The sequence below is a fragment of the Saimiri boliviensis genome, chromosome 21 (genome assembly GCF_048565385.1).
Source record: "Saimiri boliviensis isolate mSaiBol1 chromosome 21, mSaiBol1.pri, whole genome shotgun sequence".
NCBI classification, from domain to species: domain Eukaryota; kingdom Metazoa; phylum Chordata; class Mammalia; order Primates; family Cebidae; genus Saimiri; species Saimiri boliviensis.
In genome coordinates, this window is record NC_133469.1 from 27,643,078 (window position 1) to 27,661,473 (window position 18,396).

The 18,396-nt window shown below is 47.6% G+C and overlaps 1 protein-coding gene across 3 annotated transcripts in view; it reads left to right on the plus strand.

Moving 5' to 3' along the window:
• SGSM1 (small G protein signaling modulator 1) overlaps positions 1-18,396 on the plus strand; it is a 92,597-nt gene that overhangs the window by 22,986 nt on the left and 51,215 nt on the right. For all 3 annotated transcript variants that reach the window (XM_039462332.2, XM_039462333.2, XM_074390992.1), the window contains exons 3-9: positions 7,002-7,077; positions 9,467-9,629; positions 12,138-12,290; positions 13,782-13,849; positions 14,071-14,216; positions 14,335-14,466; positions 17,660-17,784. In XM_039462332.2, the coding sequence (XP_039318266.1) occupies positions 7,002-7,077; positions 9,467-9,629; positions 12,138-12,290; positions 13,782-13,849; positions 14,071-14,216; positions 14,335-14,466; positions 17,660-17,784 (863 nt within the window). The remainder of the gene's footprint in view (positions 1-7,001; positions 7,078-9,466; positions 9,630-12,137; positions 12,291-13,781; positions 13,850-14,070; positions 14,217-14,334; positions 14,467-17,659; positions 17,785-18,396) is intronic.

The window sequence follows — 18,396 nt, forward strand, 5'->3', positions numbered from 1 at the left end:
GTTCCGGTTGCTCCATATCCCCACCAGCATTTCATAGCAGCCTCCTAATAGGTGTGAGTGGTATCTCACTGTGGTTATGATTTACATTTCCCTAACGATTAATCACGTTGAGCATCTTTTCATGTGCTTGTTGGTCATTGGTATATCTTCTTCAGAGAAATGCCTATTCAAGTCCTTTGTCCATTTTTGAATTCGGTTGCTTTTTGTTGTGGAGTTGAAGTTCTTCATAGAGTCTGGACATTAACCCTGTATCATGTACCTGATTTGCGGATGTTTTCTTCTATTCCATGGGTTGCCTTTTCCACTCTGTTTATTGTGTCCTTTGATGCACAAAAGGTTTTAACTTTGCTGTCCAATTTATCTGTTTTTACTTTCATTACTCCTGCATTTGGTGTCATATCCGAGAAATCATTGTCAAATCCGACGTCATGAAGCTTTCCCCCTGTTTTCTTACAGGATTTTTATAGATTTAGCTTGTATTTAAGTCTTTGGTCCATTTTGCATTAATTTCTATATGTGGGGTAAGGTAAGGGTCCAATTTTATTCTTTTGTATGTAGCTCTCCAGTTTTCCCAACACCATTTGTTGAAAAGATGATCCTTTTGTTACTGAAATACCAGGGGTTTGGTCTAGGTCCTGCTGCTGACTGCACAGAAAGTCGATCACTGAAATGACAAGTATTTCCAAGGAAGATTTAATCGAGTGCTGCAGCTAAAGAGATGGGAGCTCAGTCTCAAATCCATCTCCGAGTGACTAAAACTAGGCATCTATATAGCTGGGAAGAAATGCAACAATGTGTAAGAAAGCAAGAACCAGGGAGTGACAGGGAAGCAATCATGGGGAATGAGGGGGTCCCCCCACTATCTGATGTGGCGGGTTTCAGTTCTCTGATACTTTGAGAGGCCCGAAAGACCTTCTCTGAGGAAGGAACTCAGATAAATACAAGCTTCAAGCTTTTTAAGACTGCAAGGGTCAGTTTCTATGTTTATCAAAAAGAAGAGTTTATGGTGCAATTGGGTCAGTTTCACTTTCCCCTTTGAATGGGCATGGCCCCCTTGACAAAACTTATTTGATGTGAGGTTTTAGTTATATATGTGAGGTTTTGGTTCTGGGCTCTCTATTCCATTTGTCTAAATTTTATTTATTTATTTATTTGTTTATTGCTTTGCTCTTCATTTTGAAGATTTTTCAAGATTGTTTGGCATTGAGGGTTCCGTGAAATGTTTCTTGATATTAATTTTAGGATAGATAGTTATGTTTCTGCAGAAAATAAGAAGCACCATTGGGATTTTGATAGAAATTTCATTGAATCTGTCAATTACTTTGTAATGTCAACATTTTAGCAATATAAAGCCTTCTAAACCATGAACAGAGGATGCCTTTCCATTTATTTGTCTTGTTTTTATTTTGAGACAGAGTTGCTCTTTTGCCCAGGCTGGAGTGGTGTGATCACGGCTCACTGCTGCCTCAACCTTCTGGCCCAAGCTGTCCTTCCACTTCAGGCTCTCAAGTAGCTGGGATTGCAGGTGCATGCCACCATGCCTGGTTAATTAATTAATTAATTAGTTTATTAATTTATTTTTTTTTTGTAGAAGTGGGATTTCACTGTGTTGTCCAGGCTGGTCTCAAACTCCTGAGCTCAAGTGAACCTTTGACCTCAGCCTCAGCCTCTGAAAATGCTGGGATTACAGGCATGAGCCACTGCACAGTGCCTGACCATAATCCTTTTTTTTTTTTTTTTGAGATGGAATCTTGCTCTGTTGACCAAGCTGGAGTGCAGTGGCGCAATCTCAACTCACTGCAACATCCGCCTCCTGGATTCTAGCGATTCTCCTGCCTCAGCCTCCCAAGTAGCTGGGACTATAGGTGTGTACCACTATGCCTAGCTAGTTTTTTTGTTTTTTGAGGTTTTTTTTTTGATTTTTAGTAGAGACAGAGTTTCACGGAGTGTTAACCAGGATGGTCTCAATCTCCTGACCTTGTGATCCGCCCACCTCGGCCTCCCAGAGTGCTGGGATTACAGGCGAGAGCCACCAAGCCTGGCTCATAATCATTTTAATATGCTGTTGAATTCTGTTTTCTAGTATTTTGTTGACGATTCTTGCATGCATATTCATCATGGATATTGGTCTGTAGTTTTTTTTGTGTCCTTGACTGGCTTAGGTTTCAGGGTAGTCCTGACCTTATAAAATGAGTTTGGAAGTGTTCTTGCCTCTTTAATATTTTTGGAAGAATTTGAGAAGAATTGGTTCGCTTCTTTTGGTTTGGTAGAATTCAGCAGTGAAGCCCTGTGGTCCTGGGCTTTTCATTACTGGAAGGTTTTCAGCTTACTGATTCCATCTCCCTGCTACAATATGTCTGTTAAGATTTTCTATTTCTTACTGATTTGGTTTGTAGATTGTGTGTTTCTAAGAATTTATTCATCTTATCTAGGTTATCCAATTTGTTGGCATACGTTTGTTTATAGTATTCCCTTATAATGCTTTTTTCTGTGGCATCAGTTGTTATGTCCTCACTTTCATTTCTGATTTTAATTTTGAGAATCCTCTTTTTTTTGTGTGTGGTCAGTCTGGCCAACGGTTTGTCAATCTTGTTGATCTTTTGGACAAACCATCTCTTGGTTTTGTTAATTTTCTCTGTTTTTTAATTGTTCATTTATGGCCGCTCTAATCTTTACTTTCTAATTGATTAATTATTTACTTATTTTTTTGAGATGAGGTCACGCTCTGTCACCTAGGCTGAAGTGCAGTGGTACAATCTCGGCTCACTGCCAAGATCCCTGCCAGAACCTCTCTACCGATTCTCCCGCCTGTCTCCAAAGTAGCTGGGATTACAGGCATCTACTATCATGCCCGGCTAATTTTTTTGTATTTTAGTAGAGATGGGGTTTCACCATGTTGGCCAGGCTGGTCTTGAACTGCTGACCTCTGGTGATCCGCCTGCCTCAGCCTCCCAAAGTGCTGGGATTACAGGTATGAGCCACCTTGCCCAGTCTAATTTTTAATATTTCCTTCTTTCTGCTAGCTTTGGATTTAGTTTGTTCTTCTTTCTCTAGTTTGTTAAGGTGTGCCGGTAACTTGTTTCTTTGAGCTCTTTCTTATTTTAACGTAAGCATTTTCAGCTGTAAGTTCCTTCCTAATACTGCTTTTATGGCATCCCACAGGTTTGGCCATGTTGGGTTTTTGTTTTCATTTAACTCAATACATGTTCTAATTTCCCTTGAGATTTCTTCTTTGACTCCTTGGTTAAGAGTATGTTAAGACTCATTTTTGTGGATTTTCTAGTTTTCCTTCTGCTCTTGATTTTTTGTTTCATTCCATTGTGAATGAGAAAGATGCTTCGTATGATTTCATTTTTTAAAAGTTGCAATGACTAGTTTTGCATCCTAATACATTCTCCCTCCCGGAGGATGTTCCACGTACACTTGAGAAAAGTGGGTATCCTGCTGATCCTGAGTGGGGTGTCTGTACGTGTCTGTTAAGTCCAATTGTTGCTTTGCAGTGTTGCTCAAGGCCTGTGTTTCCTTATTGATACTCTATCTGGTTTCTCTTGACTTACCTTTTAACGAGATCCTTCTGGCTGCATGAAACTGAGCTTCTTAGAAGTAGATACAGGGCAACCAGTAAGAGTCTACCGCATTGATTCTGGGGAGAGGTGATGGTGACTTGGACCAGGGAGGTGGCAGTGGGGAGGGTGAGAAACGGTTGGAATCTGAGGACATTTTGAAGGTCTATCCAACATATTTGACGGAATCTTTAGAAGTTGGTACTGTTATCCTAAGGAGGTAAAGGAATTTGCCCAAAGTCTGATAAATGGCTCATCCAGGATTTGAACCCAGGTCTGTCTGTCCCCAGATTCTCAGTTCTTAATTAACCATGTGCTTTCCTGAAAGTGCTCCTGACCCAGTTGTCTGGGCTCCCCACCCACAATGCCTCCTTGACGGTCCTCTACCATCTATGACTGAGCCTGAACTCACTCCCTCTGCTACTATATCCCCAAATGTCATCAGGGTCTGGGTGATTGGCAGCTGTCTTCTAGCAATTTCTCAGCTTCACCATGTCCTGCCTTAGAGGAGCAAAGAAAAGAAGGAGGCAGATTCCCGCAGAGGGGAGAGAGATGTGCAAACGCTCTGAGACCACATGGGCTTCATGACATGTTGTAGAAGGACCTCAGCCCCTGGAGGCAGACAAACCTGGATCCAAGCCTCGAATCCACTCCTCGCCAGCTGTGTGACCCCAAGAATATGCCACCTCTCTGGGCCTCTGTTTCCTCCCTTGACCAATAGGGATAATAATGTTACTCTCCATTATCTACAACTATGGTTATAAGAAAATGTTTCTTTTTCAAATAAAATATTCTACCAAAGGCTGAGATCCATCATGATTCTTGGAGCCAATCATTTTTCAAAGAGAACTTTATTGAGCACATACCACGTGCTGGAACTCGAGGTGGTTGCTGGCACCATAGCTATAAAGCAAGGAAACATAGAATGCTTGCCCTCATGGCGATCAGAGCCTGGCAGGGAAAACGAGTTGCTGACCAAATGTTATACATCTGACGGGTGTTTCAAAAGCAGCTTCTCTAGGAACCCAAGCATGGGAATTTGATGTCCTGAACAGAAAACCTTCCAGCCAGGGCCAAAATAACAATGACAGCGGGGGCCAGGTAAGGTTTCAGGCAGAGGTGACGACCTGCAGGCAGCCGACATTTATTGGAGCCCACGCGTGCCAGGCCCTGTGCTCCGCACCTGATGATCGTTGTCTTATGCAGTCTTCCCAAGCGCCTTGAGGCTGGTGCTATTCCTATAACCTTTTTAACGAAGGAAAAACTAGGGTTCAGAGAAGTGACATGATTTGCCTGAGGAAACACAGCTAATAATGGGAGGAGCCAAGATACGGCAATTGGGAGCCACGATGAGAGGAGAAAAAAAAATGTGAAAAGTTTGAATTTCTGCTCTGCTCCTTCCTACTGTGTGACCTTGGGCGGGCCAATTTGCCTCCGTAAGACTCAGTTTCCATATCTGTAACATGAAGCCAATTTCCTGGGCCTCCCTAGGTAGTTTTCAGGCTTAGAAATGCTGCAGGTGACCCCAGCTTGGAGTTGGTGGAGCACGGAGGTCGGTAGCTGTTCATGGTGCTGATGCTGACTTGGTTGTGTTGGGTAGGGGTGCTGAGCCAGCTCTGTGCGGAACACTGCCATGTGTTTCTGCAGAGAAGGTGGACAGGGATTCACCGAACTCTGCATCTCCAGGAGGTAAACAGAAGGCAGGGAGAGGGGACAGGGAGGGCCTGGGACAGCTCTCAGCTGGATGCATGGACGTGCTGGCATGGTAGAGTCTGGATGGGCCACAGGACAGTGGGAAAGGGTGTGGGGACCCATTGGGTAGGCGTAACTCAGAACTTTGCTTTGTTTACCGCAACGTCAGAACCCTCAGGGTGATGTAGAGCTGGAACAGGCCTTTGGGATTGTCTTTTCCAACTTCCTCAATCTCAAAGTGGGGAAACTGAGGCCCAGAGAGGAGACAGTCTTTGCTTAAATCCCACAATGACTCTGGGCAGAATCGGGCCCAGAATCCAGTAGAAAAGAAGGGAATTCAGGCTGCCAGAGGATCGACGCCAAGAGCAGAAGCACAGCTGCCCTTTGGCACTGTGTCCCCGTGCCTGGCACATTAGAGGCACTCAGGTGAGAGTTGTTGAGCAAGTGAGTGCACTGGGAACAGCACACAGCCTAGGTGTCTGTCCTGAGCTGCAACCCGTGACAAGCCAGCGTTGCCTCCTGGGCAGGTGCCTTTATTTCGCTAAGCATCCGTTTCCTAAAATAAGATCAGAAACTCAGTTGGGAGGTGTCCGAGCAGGCTGCAGGGCAAGTTTTTTACCCTGCAGCCTCCTGATTCCTTTATGTATCTCATTTATTCATTCATACGCGGATTCATTTATTCATTCAGTCATTTAGAAAATGTAGATTGAGCTTCTGCCCTTGTGGAACTTAAATGCTAGAAGAGAGAGACAGATAGTCAACAAATCAACTCATAGAATGGGAATAGTGGTAGGTCGGGCGCAACGGTTCACACCTGTAATCCCAGCACTTTGGGAGGCGGGCAGATCACTCGAGACCCGCCTGGCCAACGTGTTGAAACCCCATCTCTACTAAAAATAGAAAAATCAGCCAGATGTGGTAGCATGCACCTGTAATCCCAGCTACTCGGTAGGCAGAGGCAGGAGAATGGCTTAAACCTGGCAGGTGGAGGTTGCAATGAGCCAAGATCGTGCCACTGCACTCCAGCCTGCAAGAATGAGACTTTGTCTCAAACAAAACAAAACAAAACAAAACAAAAAGGAGGCCAGGTGCGGTGGCTCAGGCCTGTAATCTCCGCACTTTGGGAAGCCGCAGTGGGCGGATCACCTGCCATCAGGAGTTCGAGACCAGCCTGACCAACATGGAGTAACCCTGTCTCTACTAAAAATACAAAATCGCCGGGGGTGGTGGTGCATATCTGTAATCCCAGCTACTCGGGAGGCTGAGGCAGGAGAACTGCTTGAACCTGGGAAGCAGAGGTTGCAGTGAACTGAGATCGTGCCATTGCATTCCAGCCTGGACAACAAGAGCGAAACTCTTGTCTCAATAAATAAATAAATAAAAAGAATGGGAATAGTGGCGAGTGCCCTACAGGAACTAAAATAAGGGATGGGATTGGGGAGGGGAATGCCTTAGACAATGTGGTCAGGAAAGGAGATGATGTTTTTGTGTGATACCTGAGAGAAGCAGGAGCCTACTGTGCAAAGAACCTGAACAAATAATTGATAAAATGGGAAGCATGTGGCTGTGACAGTCCTGAGACCTACAGAAGACAAGGTGAGGAGGTGGGAAGGAAAGCAGCTATGAAAACATCCCCAGCAGCCCGAAAAGCCTTGTGGGGAGCAATGCAGCTCTTTTGGGGTACCTATACCCAGGTTACCTTGGTCACCTCGGACCTCTTCCCCTCCGGCCGCCTCTGCCTTCCAGGTGAAGCAGATCATGGAGGAGGCTGTGACACGCAAGTTTGTCCACGAAGACAGCAGCCACATCATCTCCTTCTGTGGTGAGTCTGTGGCCTGGGAAAGTGGCTTCTTTCTCTGTGGGCTGCCTCAGGGAAGTGGTGTCTTTGAGCCAATGTTTTGCTTTATAACTCTGAAGTTATTTTGGGGCTCCGGATGGGAGACTCCATTGGAGAATTTGACAATGCAGAACAGTGTAGAGAAACAATTAAAAATAACTTCCTTACCCCATGAAGAGGTCAGTGTGGTTAACACTGTAGGGGTTGTCTTCCCTCCCCCTGGGCAATGTTCACACCGACCACGCTCCAAGTGACACTGTCTTGCATCTGAGGAATGGGCTCCTGTCCTTCACTCTGCCTGTGGCTATTGCTAGGTAAAGGGAGAGGGTAGATGGGGAATTTTTTAAAAAGGGAACTATGAGCCCTTGACACATCCTGAAGGGTGACATCCATCTGGCTCGGCAAAGGACGCAGGCCCAGGGCTCAGGGCGTGACTCAGCCATGTCTCCTTGAACCAGCTCTGCTCACAAGCTTCCAGAAATAAACCGATGCCCAGGCTCTTGGTGTACTTTGAGAATGGCTAGGGATGTGTTCTGAGTGTCCCCGGGGTTGGGATAATCAGTGTGTACATAGAAGTTGGAGCTGGATTTTAATTTAATAATTGGAGTGTCTCATAATGAAGGACATGTTCTAATTCCCCTCCCATGATCTTGGTCCTGTGGAGAGGCCTGAGCTAGAAGAGCTGGTCAGCCTGTCAGCTGCTGTCCAAATGGCTGGGGGCCCCACCCCACGAGGCCCACAGCATGCTGAGCACACACTGTGACCCAGGAGGCTACCGGTCTCAGTTCACCCCCTTTTCCGCCAGGCAGACCTGGACTCATCTCTGCTGCTTTCTCTTAATTGACGTTGGGCAAGATCTTTTTTTTTTTTTTTTTTGAGACGGGGTCTCACTCTGTCACCCAGGGTGGAGTGCAGTGGTGCAGTCACAGCTCACTGCAGCCTCAACCTCCTGGGCTTAAGCATTCCTCCCACCTCAGCCTCCCGAGTAGCTGGGACCACAGGAATGTGCCGCCACACCCGGCTAATGTTTAAATTTTCTGTAAAGATGGAGTCTTGCTATATTGTCAGGGCTGGTCTTAAATTTCTAGGTTCAAGCAAACCTCTCTCCTTACCTCCCAAAGTGAAGATCTTATTTTTTAAGTGGGATATCTTTATTTAAACCGAAAGCTACACACACATACACAGACGCCCATATACACACACATCAAATTACATACATATATGTATGTGTATATGTACATATATGCATTCCCAGCTTTTTATTTTTTCCTGAATATTTTTATTTTCGAATAAAGTCATATGCATGTCCATGTTAAGACTTGGTAGCATGCCTACCAATTAAAGGCTTAGAGGAATAAAAGTGATAAAATATTATAAAAATTCTGCAACTCTATTCAAAATATTTGGGTGGGAGAACTGGAATGGCAGTAAATGAAGCCTAAAGAATCTCCTTGAGTTTTCTTTTCTCCACTGTTTCTTGTAAGCCATTGTCACAAAGAATTAAACAATGTCTCCAAAGCCTGAATAGACAGTTAACTTACATCAGCATACGCAAATGAAAAGTACTGCATACGGACCAGACGTGGTGGCTCATGCCTGTAATCTCAGCATTTTGGGAGGCCGAGGTGGGTGGATCATGAGGTCAGGAGTTCAAGACCAGCCTGGCCAAGATGGTGAAACTCCATCTCTACTAAAAATACAAAAAAGTAGCTGGGCGTAGTGGCACGTGCCTGTAATCCCAGCTACTCAGGAGGCGGAGGCAGAGAATTGTTTAAACCGGGGAGGCGGAGGCTGCGGTGAGCTGAGATCCTGCCACTGCACTCCAGCCTGGGCGACAGAGCAAGACTCCGTCTCAAAAAAAAAAAAAAAAAACTGCATACGTAAGTTAAAAATAAGATATCTAAGAGATCATCTCCTGGAATATTTTAAATCCATGGGCAGATTAGGCAATATTTGAATATTTGACCATTCATGGAAAACAAAGTTATTTGGTAACTCAAAACAAAACAAAACAAAAAACCAGAAACAGTGACGAGACCCAAACTTCTCAATATTCCTCCTTGCACATAGCATACCCTTGGTCAGGCTCTGCCCCCCTGGGGCACTGCTCTTTAGAGCTTGCATTTCATGTAAATAGCTTACATTTAATTGTGTCACAAGAATTAGGAAAGGTACACCTTAACAGTTATCCGACACCCATCGGGTGCCTAGTAAGAAGTACTTGTTACGTAGTTGCGAGGTCCCCGTCTCTGGGGTAAGACAGAAGGTGAGAAGATCCAGAGGGCTCTCTTCGGTTCCCGTGTCTGACAGAAGCCCTGGGCCGTGCTGGGAAGCGTGGGCAGGGCAGGGCCTGCTGACTGCCATGTCCCCGCAGCGGCTGTGGAGGCTTGCGTCCTGCACGGGCTTCGGCGGCGGGCGGCCGGCTTCCTACGCAGCAACAAGATCGCGGCTCTCTTTATGAAAGTGGGCAAGAGCTTCCCGCCGGCGGAGGATCTGAGCCGCAAGGTGCAAGACCTGGAGCAGCTGATCGAGAGCGCGTGAGTGCAAAGCGTGGGGCGCAGGTGGGAGCAGCTTCCCAGAGAATAGTTCACAGTCCTCCCTGGGCCCCAAGAGAGCCCGCACCCCCCCCCACCGTCTCTCTCTTTACTCTCCATCCTGCTCTTTAAACCCACCAGACTCTTTCCCACCCCGGGGTCTTTGCATGTGCCACACCCTCCACCAGGCTCACGCATCTGATTGTCTGTAGCTGCTTTCTTGTCATTATTCAGACTTTACGTTAGCTCAGAAAATTCCGGCCCTCACCCCATCTTCTCTTGGGTATCACCGTTTATTTTCCTCCCAGTTGTTATTGATTGACCATCTGTAGTTACTCACGTAAGGTTTATTTGTTTTCTCTCTGTCCCACTTGACGCTGAACCCAATGAGAGGAGGCAACTAGATCTGTTTTTCCCCATTACGTCCCAAGCGTCTGGGACAGTGTCTAGAACCTAGCAGATGCCCAAGAAACAATTGTTGGAGTGAGTGCCTACTGGGAGCCAGCCACAGCCTATTCTAAATGCAGCGTAAACAAAATTTGATGGAACCAATATGGACTCTGTCTGCATGGAAGCTGCCCACCTTGTCCCCACGTGCCATCAAGTGGCTCCCCATCATATCACTGTGTGATATGATACAAGGGCCTCATATCAATAGGCATATTATATCACATTGCAATACACTGATTAGAAGTTAAAAAAAAAAACAACTCAAAGTACCTTTGAAGGGGTGAGGTGGCTTCTCTCCTCGTCATGGTGGCTGGTGGTGTGTGCTGTGGGGAGGCTCATCGACGGAGTGTGTGCGTGTGAGTACCGTCAGCCAGAGCCACTCCCTGGGAGGTCCTGACTGTACAGCCAACCCCCCTGTCCACAGCCTGGTCAGGGATGACAAATTTGGTTTCAACTCCTGGCAACAGTTGTGGTGCTGGTGGCTTCCCAGAGGAATGTGCTGTGATTTTGAAGCTGTGATCAGACGTCCTGGGGAAAAGCACGTGGATTGATTGGTCATATCTGTCAAGGGCAAAGGCAGGGAAGACGCAAGCGTGTCAGATGTTTGCCGTCTCTGCTGTGGGTGGTCACTCCACTTCACTGGATGAGAATAGCCCTTTCTTTGGCTCTCAGGCCCTGCCTGCCCAGGGCTACCGGCCAGAACTGTGTGGTGGTCAGAGCCCAGGATTTGACCCTGCCAACTCCCATTTGGAATAACTTCTCAGCCAGCTGGTCTTTGGGTACCTTCCAGTCCATCTGCTGAGTTCCCAGGTGTTTGCAGATAACTTCTTAAAGGGTTAGATTTGTCATGGGCCTTCCACAACACTGGGAGTGACCACCTAATGGAGGAATTAGAGATGCATTTATTCATATATGCAATCATTCATTCACGAACGTTTACTAAGCTTCCTCTGTACGTCAGCCACTGTGCTGGGCCCTGGAGATAGGCATGAAGAGGGCCCATGCTTGCCACATGGCAGCCTCTCAGTATTTTATTTTTATTTTTTTGAGACAGAGTTTCGCTCTTGTTACCCAGCCTGGAGTGCAATGGCGCGATCTCGGCTCACCGCAACCTCCGCCTCCTGGGCTCAGGCAGTTCTCCTGCCTCAGCCTCCCGAGTAGCTGGGATTACAGGCACGTGCCACCATGCCCAGCTAATTTTTTGTATCTTTAGTAGAGACGGGGTTTCACCATGTTGACCGGGATGGTCTCGATCTCTTGACCTCGTGATCCACCCGCCTCGGCCTCCCAAAGTGCTGGGATTACAGGCTTGAGCCACCGCGCCTGGCCAGTATTTTATTTTTTTAAAAAAGAGTTGCCTATTTCATATCCTCAAGATGACAGTGTGGAGGGGAAGACAGAAAAGTGAGCAGGGAGTGCGGCTGCAGAGGCTGACGGCACGGACCAGCTTTGGTTGGTCCAAGAGGGCTTCCTGTATGTAGAGGGTGAAGCCCACGCTGAGACCTGAAGTATGAGAGGGATCCGCCTGGGAGTGGGTGGGGAGGGAACCAGGAAGAAGCAGAAGCCCAGGGAAAGGTTTCAGATGAGATGCTGGTGGCCTCAGGCATCTGCACATATCTCTGTCTGGCTGAATCATGGAGTGAGAAGGGTTAGTGGTAAGGAGCTTGCCGGAGAGGTGAGTGGGGCAAGGTCTTGGAGCTCTCTGCCTGTCGTGTTGAAGAGCTTGCCTCCCAAGGGCACTGGGGAGCCACTCAAGGATCTACACTTGAAGACTCTTCTTGGCCAGCACTCCTTTCCAGAGGAGAGAGGTGAGGGGATATCAGTATGAGAACCTGGCTTTTGCCCACTGGCAGTGTAGGAAAGTGTCTGTTTAACCACATCTGCACACTCACCTGGTATTATTATTTTTTCAACTCCTGACCAGCTTGCTGGCAGCAATGTGGGCTCTTGTTGTTTAGCGGCCACGCCTTCATTTCCCCGAGAGAGAATCTCTCGTTTGCCTATTGGTCCTGTGGATTTGCTCTCGTGAGTATCTGTTCCCCTCCTTTATCGGTCTTGAAGGAGAAACCAGATCCAGGGCCTCCAGGAGAACGTGCGGAAGCTGCCGAAGCTGCCCAACTTGTCCCCACTTGCCATCAAGCATCTGTGGATTCGCACGGCCTTGTTTGAGAAGGTCCTGGACAAAATCGTGCATTACCTTGTGGAAAACAGCAGGTGAGAGGGAAAGACCAGACACCTGACCGTGCTCTGCCTCCACCTGTTGGCCGTCATGGGAATTGCACCCCCGGCACAAGCTGCTTGCTTTTTTTCCTTGACAGCCACCAAGTTTGAAAGCGATTAAATGCTTGGAACCTTGGGAAGATTCATGAGCTTAATGGCAGTGCAAGGTCTTCGAAGCATAGGGATCCTGGGTTTCTTCTTTCTCCTGTGGATTACTCCACCCAATAACTGTGGCCCTAGAAAATCGCTTAGCCTCTCTGTGCCTATTGTCTCTTTTGGTAAATGGCATGGAGACTCCTGAGACTCCCAAAAAATGAGAAGGGAATTTGGTGAATATGCAGTGTTTTGAAAATGCATGGTGAGCCTTTTCACATTTTCTCCACTAGCTTAATCTGATGTGAAAGTTTTATAGTATGAGCCCTCTTGGGTAAGCATTCATCCATGCATTCATTCATCCAGCAAATATTTCATGAGCATCTGCTGTGTACTGGCTCTAACCTAGATGTCAGGGATACAGGGGTGATGCCTATCATGTTATAGAGCTTGTACATCATCTCAAGAGCAGTGAGGAGCCATGGAAACATTTATTATGATACATCTCATGGCCAATATGCCTCTCCCGCCCCCAAGAGGTGGCAGGAAGGGACAGAGAGAGAAAGAGAGAAATATCCCAGAATCTCCCCATGTTTCGGAATATGAAAGTGCCGGATTAACCACATCTTTACAAAGTGGTTGCTTTTATTATTATTGTTTGCCCCTTTGCAAGGAAAATCTCCATGAAAGTGGAGAGAAAAGTCCCTCTTCTCATGAAGTTCACGTGCTTGCAAGGAACACCAGTCCACAGTCGTGGTGATAACATGTGATGGGTGTTCCAAGGGGGTGTGCCGGTGTTTCATCTTCTCCCGGTGGTCAGGGAAAGCGTCCCAGATGGTGCAACCGTTAAGCTTCCATGTGAAGATCATGGAGGCATCAGCCAGATGATGGGATGGGGAACAAAGTGTTTCCGGTGGAGGAAACACAGGTGCAGAGCCTCGTGGCAGGAGGGAAACTGCAAGAAATCCAAGCTCTGGATCTCCAAGCGGGAGGATCGCTTGAGCCCAGGAATTCAAGACCAACCTTGGCAACATAATGAGACCCTGTCTCTACAAAAAATTAAAAAATTAGCCAGGTGTGGTGGTGCATGCCTCTAGAGCCAGCTGATCAGGGCTGAAATGGAAGGATCGTTTGAGCCCAGGAGTTTGAGGTTACAGTGTACTTTGATTGTGCCACTGCACTCCAGCCTGGGCAACAGAGAAAAACCTTATCTCAAAAAAGAAGTCTTTCTGTCAGCCCTATGAACTATATTATTATTATCCCCATTTTACAGATGGGGCAGCTGGGGCTCTGGGTGGTCACTAAATGACACTTGGGATTGAACTCCGGTCTGTGGATTGTACTTCCTCTGCTGGCCTCCATCCAAACCTGCATGTTCTCTCCTCTTGCTAGTAAATACTATGAGAAGGAAGCTCTCCTGATGGACCCTGTGGATGGCCCCATCCTTGCGTCTTTGTTGGGTAAGTAGTCCTGTGCACTGAGCTTCATCTAGACTCTTGGTCTTGAGTCTCAGGGGCACCTCCTCAGGGACTCTGTCACCCCTGTCCAGCCTCACCCATTGAAACGCAGCACTGTTCTAGCTGGCTAGAGGGGAGGGGAGTGAGATGGGCAGCCATCTGGTAGTCAGTGAGTGGGAGGACTTTCCGCGACAGTGGGTTCCCAGCCCCCACATGCCCCTCAGTGGGGCCCTGTGCCCTAGAGTACACCAAGATGAAGACTGCAGATCACTTCTGGACCGACCCCTCGGCTGATGAACTTGTCCAGAGGCACCGCATTCACAGCTCCCATGTGCGGCAGGACTCGCCCACCAAGCGTCCTGCCCTCTGTGTGAGTGGGGCGGATGGTGGGGCTGTGGGAGGGACCTTGCATGGGGGCAGGAAACAGGGTAGGAGCCCTCAGGGTCACTGCGGGCCTCTTCCCTCTATCTCCCCTCGCGCTCTACCAGATCCAGAAGAGGCATTCCAGTGGCAGCATGGACGACCGGCCATCTCTCTCTGCCCGCGACTACGTGGAGTCCCTGCATCAGAACTCCCGTGCCACCCTGCTCTATGGCAAAAACAACGTTCTGGTTCAGCCGGTGAGAGGTTATCGTGGGCCCAGATCTTGCACTGAGGGTCTCACTCCAGGCTGTAGAGGAAGAATTCCCTCTGGCTCCAGGTTGCCAGTCCGTTCTCCATCTGTCCACTCACCCATGCACACATCCACCCAGGCAACACCTATTCAATCGTCCATCTGTATTTACACCCACCCGTCCTTAGATCCATCCATCCACCCATCTTTACATTCATCCATCCACTCATATTTACATTTCATATATCCGTCCATCCGTCCGTCCGTCCGTCCATCCATCCATCCATCTTTACATTCATCCATCCACTCATATTTACATTTCATATATCCATCCATCCGTCCGTCCGTCCGTCCATCCGTCCATCCATCTATCCATCCATCCATCCATCTTTACATCCATCCATCCACTCATATTTACATTTCATATATCCATCCATGCATCCATCCATCCATCCATCCATCCATCCATCCATCCATCCATCCATCTGTCCCTTTATTTTCCCATCCATCTCTTCACTCACCTGCATACCCAGGCTTCTGTCTGTTCACTGTCTTCTCACTCACTGATTTCAGCAAACGTTTCCATGGACCTGCTATGTGCTTGGGTGTGTATGATGTCAAGATCTTCATTCTCATGGCCAGTATTTCTTGATGCTTCCTATGTGTCAGGCACTGTGCAAAGTGTTTTCAACTGTATTAGCTCTGAAACTTCCCAACGACCCTTTGAGGCAGGTACTGTTTTTACAGGCCTCGGTATTACCATCTGATAATTAATTCCCTGCCTGGACAGGGGAAGTAACGTGCAGACAGTTATGATTTGAATTCAGGCCAGCTGATGCCAGAGTCAGTGCCATCCCTCAGTCACCTTCTCTGCCCCATCACGCGCTGGGCTCCAGGGATGAGTGGCAAGCAAGGCATATGTGGTTCCTGCCTTTAGGCAGTGTCTCCTTCAGCTGTCCCCTGCCCGGGGCCATTTGGTTGCATGGTCATTGTGGTGTTTGGGCAAACCATCAGCCACTTCATCTCTGCAGTCACAGTTTTAATCACTGGGTGATGTTGAGCAAGTCACTTTTCCCTCCAAGCCTCCATATCTGCGTCACAGTGGGTCCAAAACCCTATTGCCACAAGTCTAAGAAGCCAAGACACTAATTTAAGGTATACCATTTCTTAACATAATCTCAAACAATTCAAAATGCTATTTAGATTTTATACAATTTTTTTTTTTTTTTTGCTATTTAGAAATTTTACCCTATACTTTTCGAAAGAGGTCTTTGAAACTTATATGGATGTAGTTTTGTTTTTTAAATCTATATCGCTTTTATAAGTAACACAAAGGGAAAATATCATTGAAATACATTGAGATAGTCTTCAAACTTCTTCAGTTCAGAGTTCCATCTTCTCTATCACTTTTTGACTTAGGAGTCATCAGTGCCCGCATTTTTCCATACATCATTTTCTGCTCCATCAGGAGAAGGAGTTAGCAATCATCTGTGGGCCAGATGTGGCCCTCCACTTGTTTTTAGCAATCAAGTTTTATTGGAACACAGCTACAACCTGTGACTGCTTTCAGGCCTTGCTGGCGGAGTTGAGGGGTTGCAGCCGAGCTTGTGTAGCTTACAAAACCAACAAATATTCCCTATTTGTCCCCTTACACAAAACGTTTGGTGTCCCCTGACCCAGCACAGGAAGTACAGTGTTTCTTGCAAGAATGTCCACTCTCATCTCAGGGATGGTTTTTTTTTGTTTGTTTTTGTTTTTGTTTTTGAGACGGCGTCTCACTCTGTTGCCCAGCCTGGGGTGCAATAGTGTGATTGCAGCTCACTGCACACTCTGCCTCCCAGGTTCAAGTGATTTTCCTGCCTGAGCCTCCTGAGTAGCTGGGATTACAGGCACCTGCCACCACACCCAGCCAATTTTTGTACTATTAGTAGAGGTGGGGTTTCACTATGTTGGCCAAGATGAACATGAACTTCTGACCTCAGGTGATCTGCCCGCCTCAGCCTCCCAGAGTGCTGGGATTACAGGTGTGAGCTACCACACCTGGCCTTTTTTTTTTTTTTTTTTTTTTTTTTTTTCCACACGGTCTCACTGCCACCCAGGCTGGAGTGCAGTGGTATAATCATGGCTTACTGCAGTCTCAAACCCCTGGGCTCAAGCAATCCTCCCACCTCAGCTTCCTGAGTAGCTGGGATTACAGGGGTGTTCCACCATGCCTGGCTCATTTTTAAATTATTTTTTGTAGAGATGAGATCTTGCTCTGTTGACCAGGCTGATCTAAAACTCCTGAGCTCAGGTAATTCTCCCGCCTCAGCCTTCCAAACCTCTGGGATTGCAAGTGTGAGCCACTGCCCCCAGCCTGTGATAGTTCTTAAATCCTGTAAAGTATTTGGTTGTTGCTTTACAAGAAAATCTTGGCGGGGCATGGTGGCTCACACCTGTAATCCTAGGACTTTGGTAGCCCAAGGTGGGCAGATCACCTGAGGTTAGGAGTTCAAGACCAGCCTGGCCAAGATGGCAAAACCTCATCTTTACTTAAAAAAAAAATACAAAAATTAGCTGGGTGTGATGGCAGGTACCTGTAATCCCAGCTACTTGGGGGTCCGAGGCGGAAGAATTGCTTGAACCTGGGGAGCAGACATTTCAGTGAGCCGAGATCGCACCACTGCCCTCCAGCCTTGGCAACAGAGCAAGACTCCATCTTAAAAAAAAAAAAAAAAAAAAAAAAGAAGGAAAGAAAGAAAATCTGGACTTGGGGGCTTCCCTGCAGGGAAAAACACATGCCTAGCCTGCCAGCATCACACAGGCACTCTACCACTCTTCCCTCTTAAACCTGGCCAAGATAAATGCCTTCTGTTTTGAAAAGCGTCATTTTCAGTGGGGCAGAGCCTCCTTCCTGGTTCTAAAGGAAGCTGGGGTCAGGGACGCTTGAGCTCAGGAGGAAGTCATGAGTGTGAAAGTGGTGGGGGTGGGAGGCTTTCTAGAGCTGGATGACGTAGAACCCATCCTGGGAGGCTGGCTGCAAGTGGCTTTGCTTAGCATGGCCATCTGGAAGGAAGCATAGAGTCTTCTAAGTGGCCAGGGCCTTGAAGGGATTAACCCAACCTCTTAGTTCCGATTAGGTGTACTTGAGTCACGTGGGCTGCGACCTATGTCCCCAGCGACTCCAGCACCGTGGCTAGACCTGAGTCCTCTCTCTGCAGAGGGACGACATGGAGGCTGTGCCAGGGTACCTGTCCCTGCACCAGACGGCTGATGTCATGACCTTGAAGTGGACGCCCAACCAGCTGATGAACGGGTCTGTGGGGGACCTGGACTATGAGAAGAGGTAGGGCACTGGGTCTGCTCTGCGTCCTGTGGGTTCCTCCACTCCCCTTGGCACAAGGAAGTTCCTTCCCGGGGAAAGGAAGCTTGCATCTCACCCTGCTTCTGCCCGCTACTCTGCCTGGCTGTTAGGGCCACTTGACTCAGCCTCCCTGCAGCTCTGGCCTCCTGGGAAACTCAAAGGCTTGGGAGAATCTGGAAACCAACTGGAAGAGTCTTAGGGCATGGGAGTTGGTGGCAATGCCCTGGACAAAATCCAGAGGGAGAAATCTTTATAAAGCTCTCCTATGCCTGCAAATGGCAAATATTCTTCGGTCTCTGTCCTCTCTTGCATCACTCAGTAAAAAAGGAAGGCAGGAGGTATTAGCGAGTATCTGGTCCAGGGCTGTGGTCTCCCATGAAATCCTGGGATTTCTAAGACCCAGCAAAGGCTTTAGAGTCACGCTTGGAAGAAGTACTGGGACAGAGGATTCCCTGCTTCAATGCCTGGGTTCCAGCTCAGTCAGGGAAGACTTCAGGAGCAACAGAGAAAGCCATGGTGCAGAGGTGCGGCCGGTTCCAGTATTTCAGGTTGAAGAGTCTCGGCTGCTGGTGGGGAGGAAAAGCAATGGTTTTT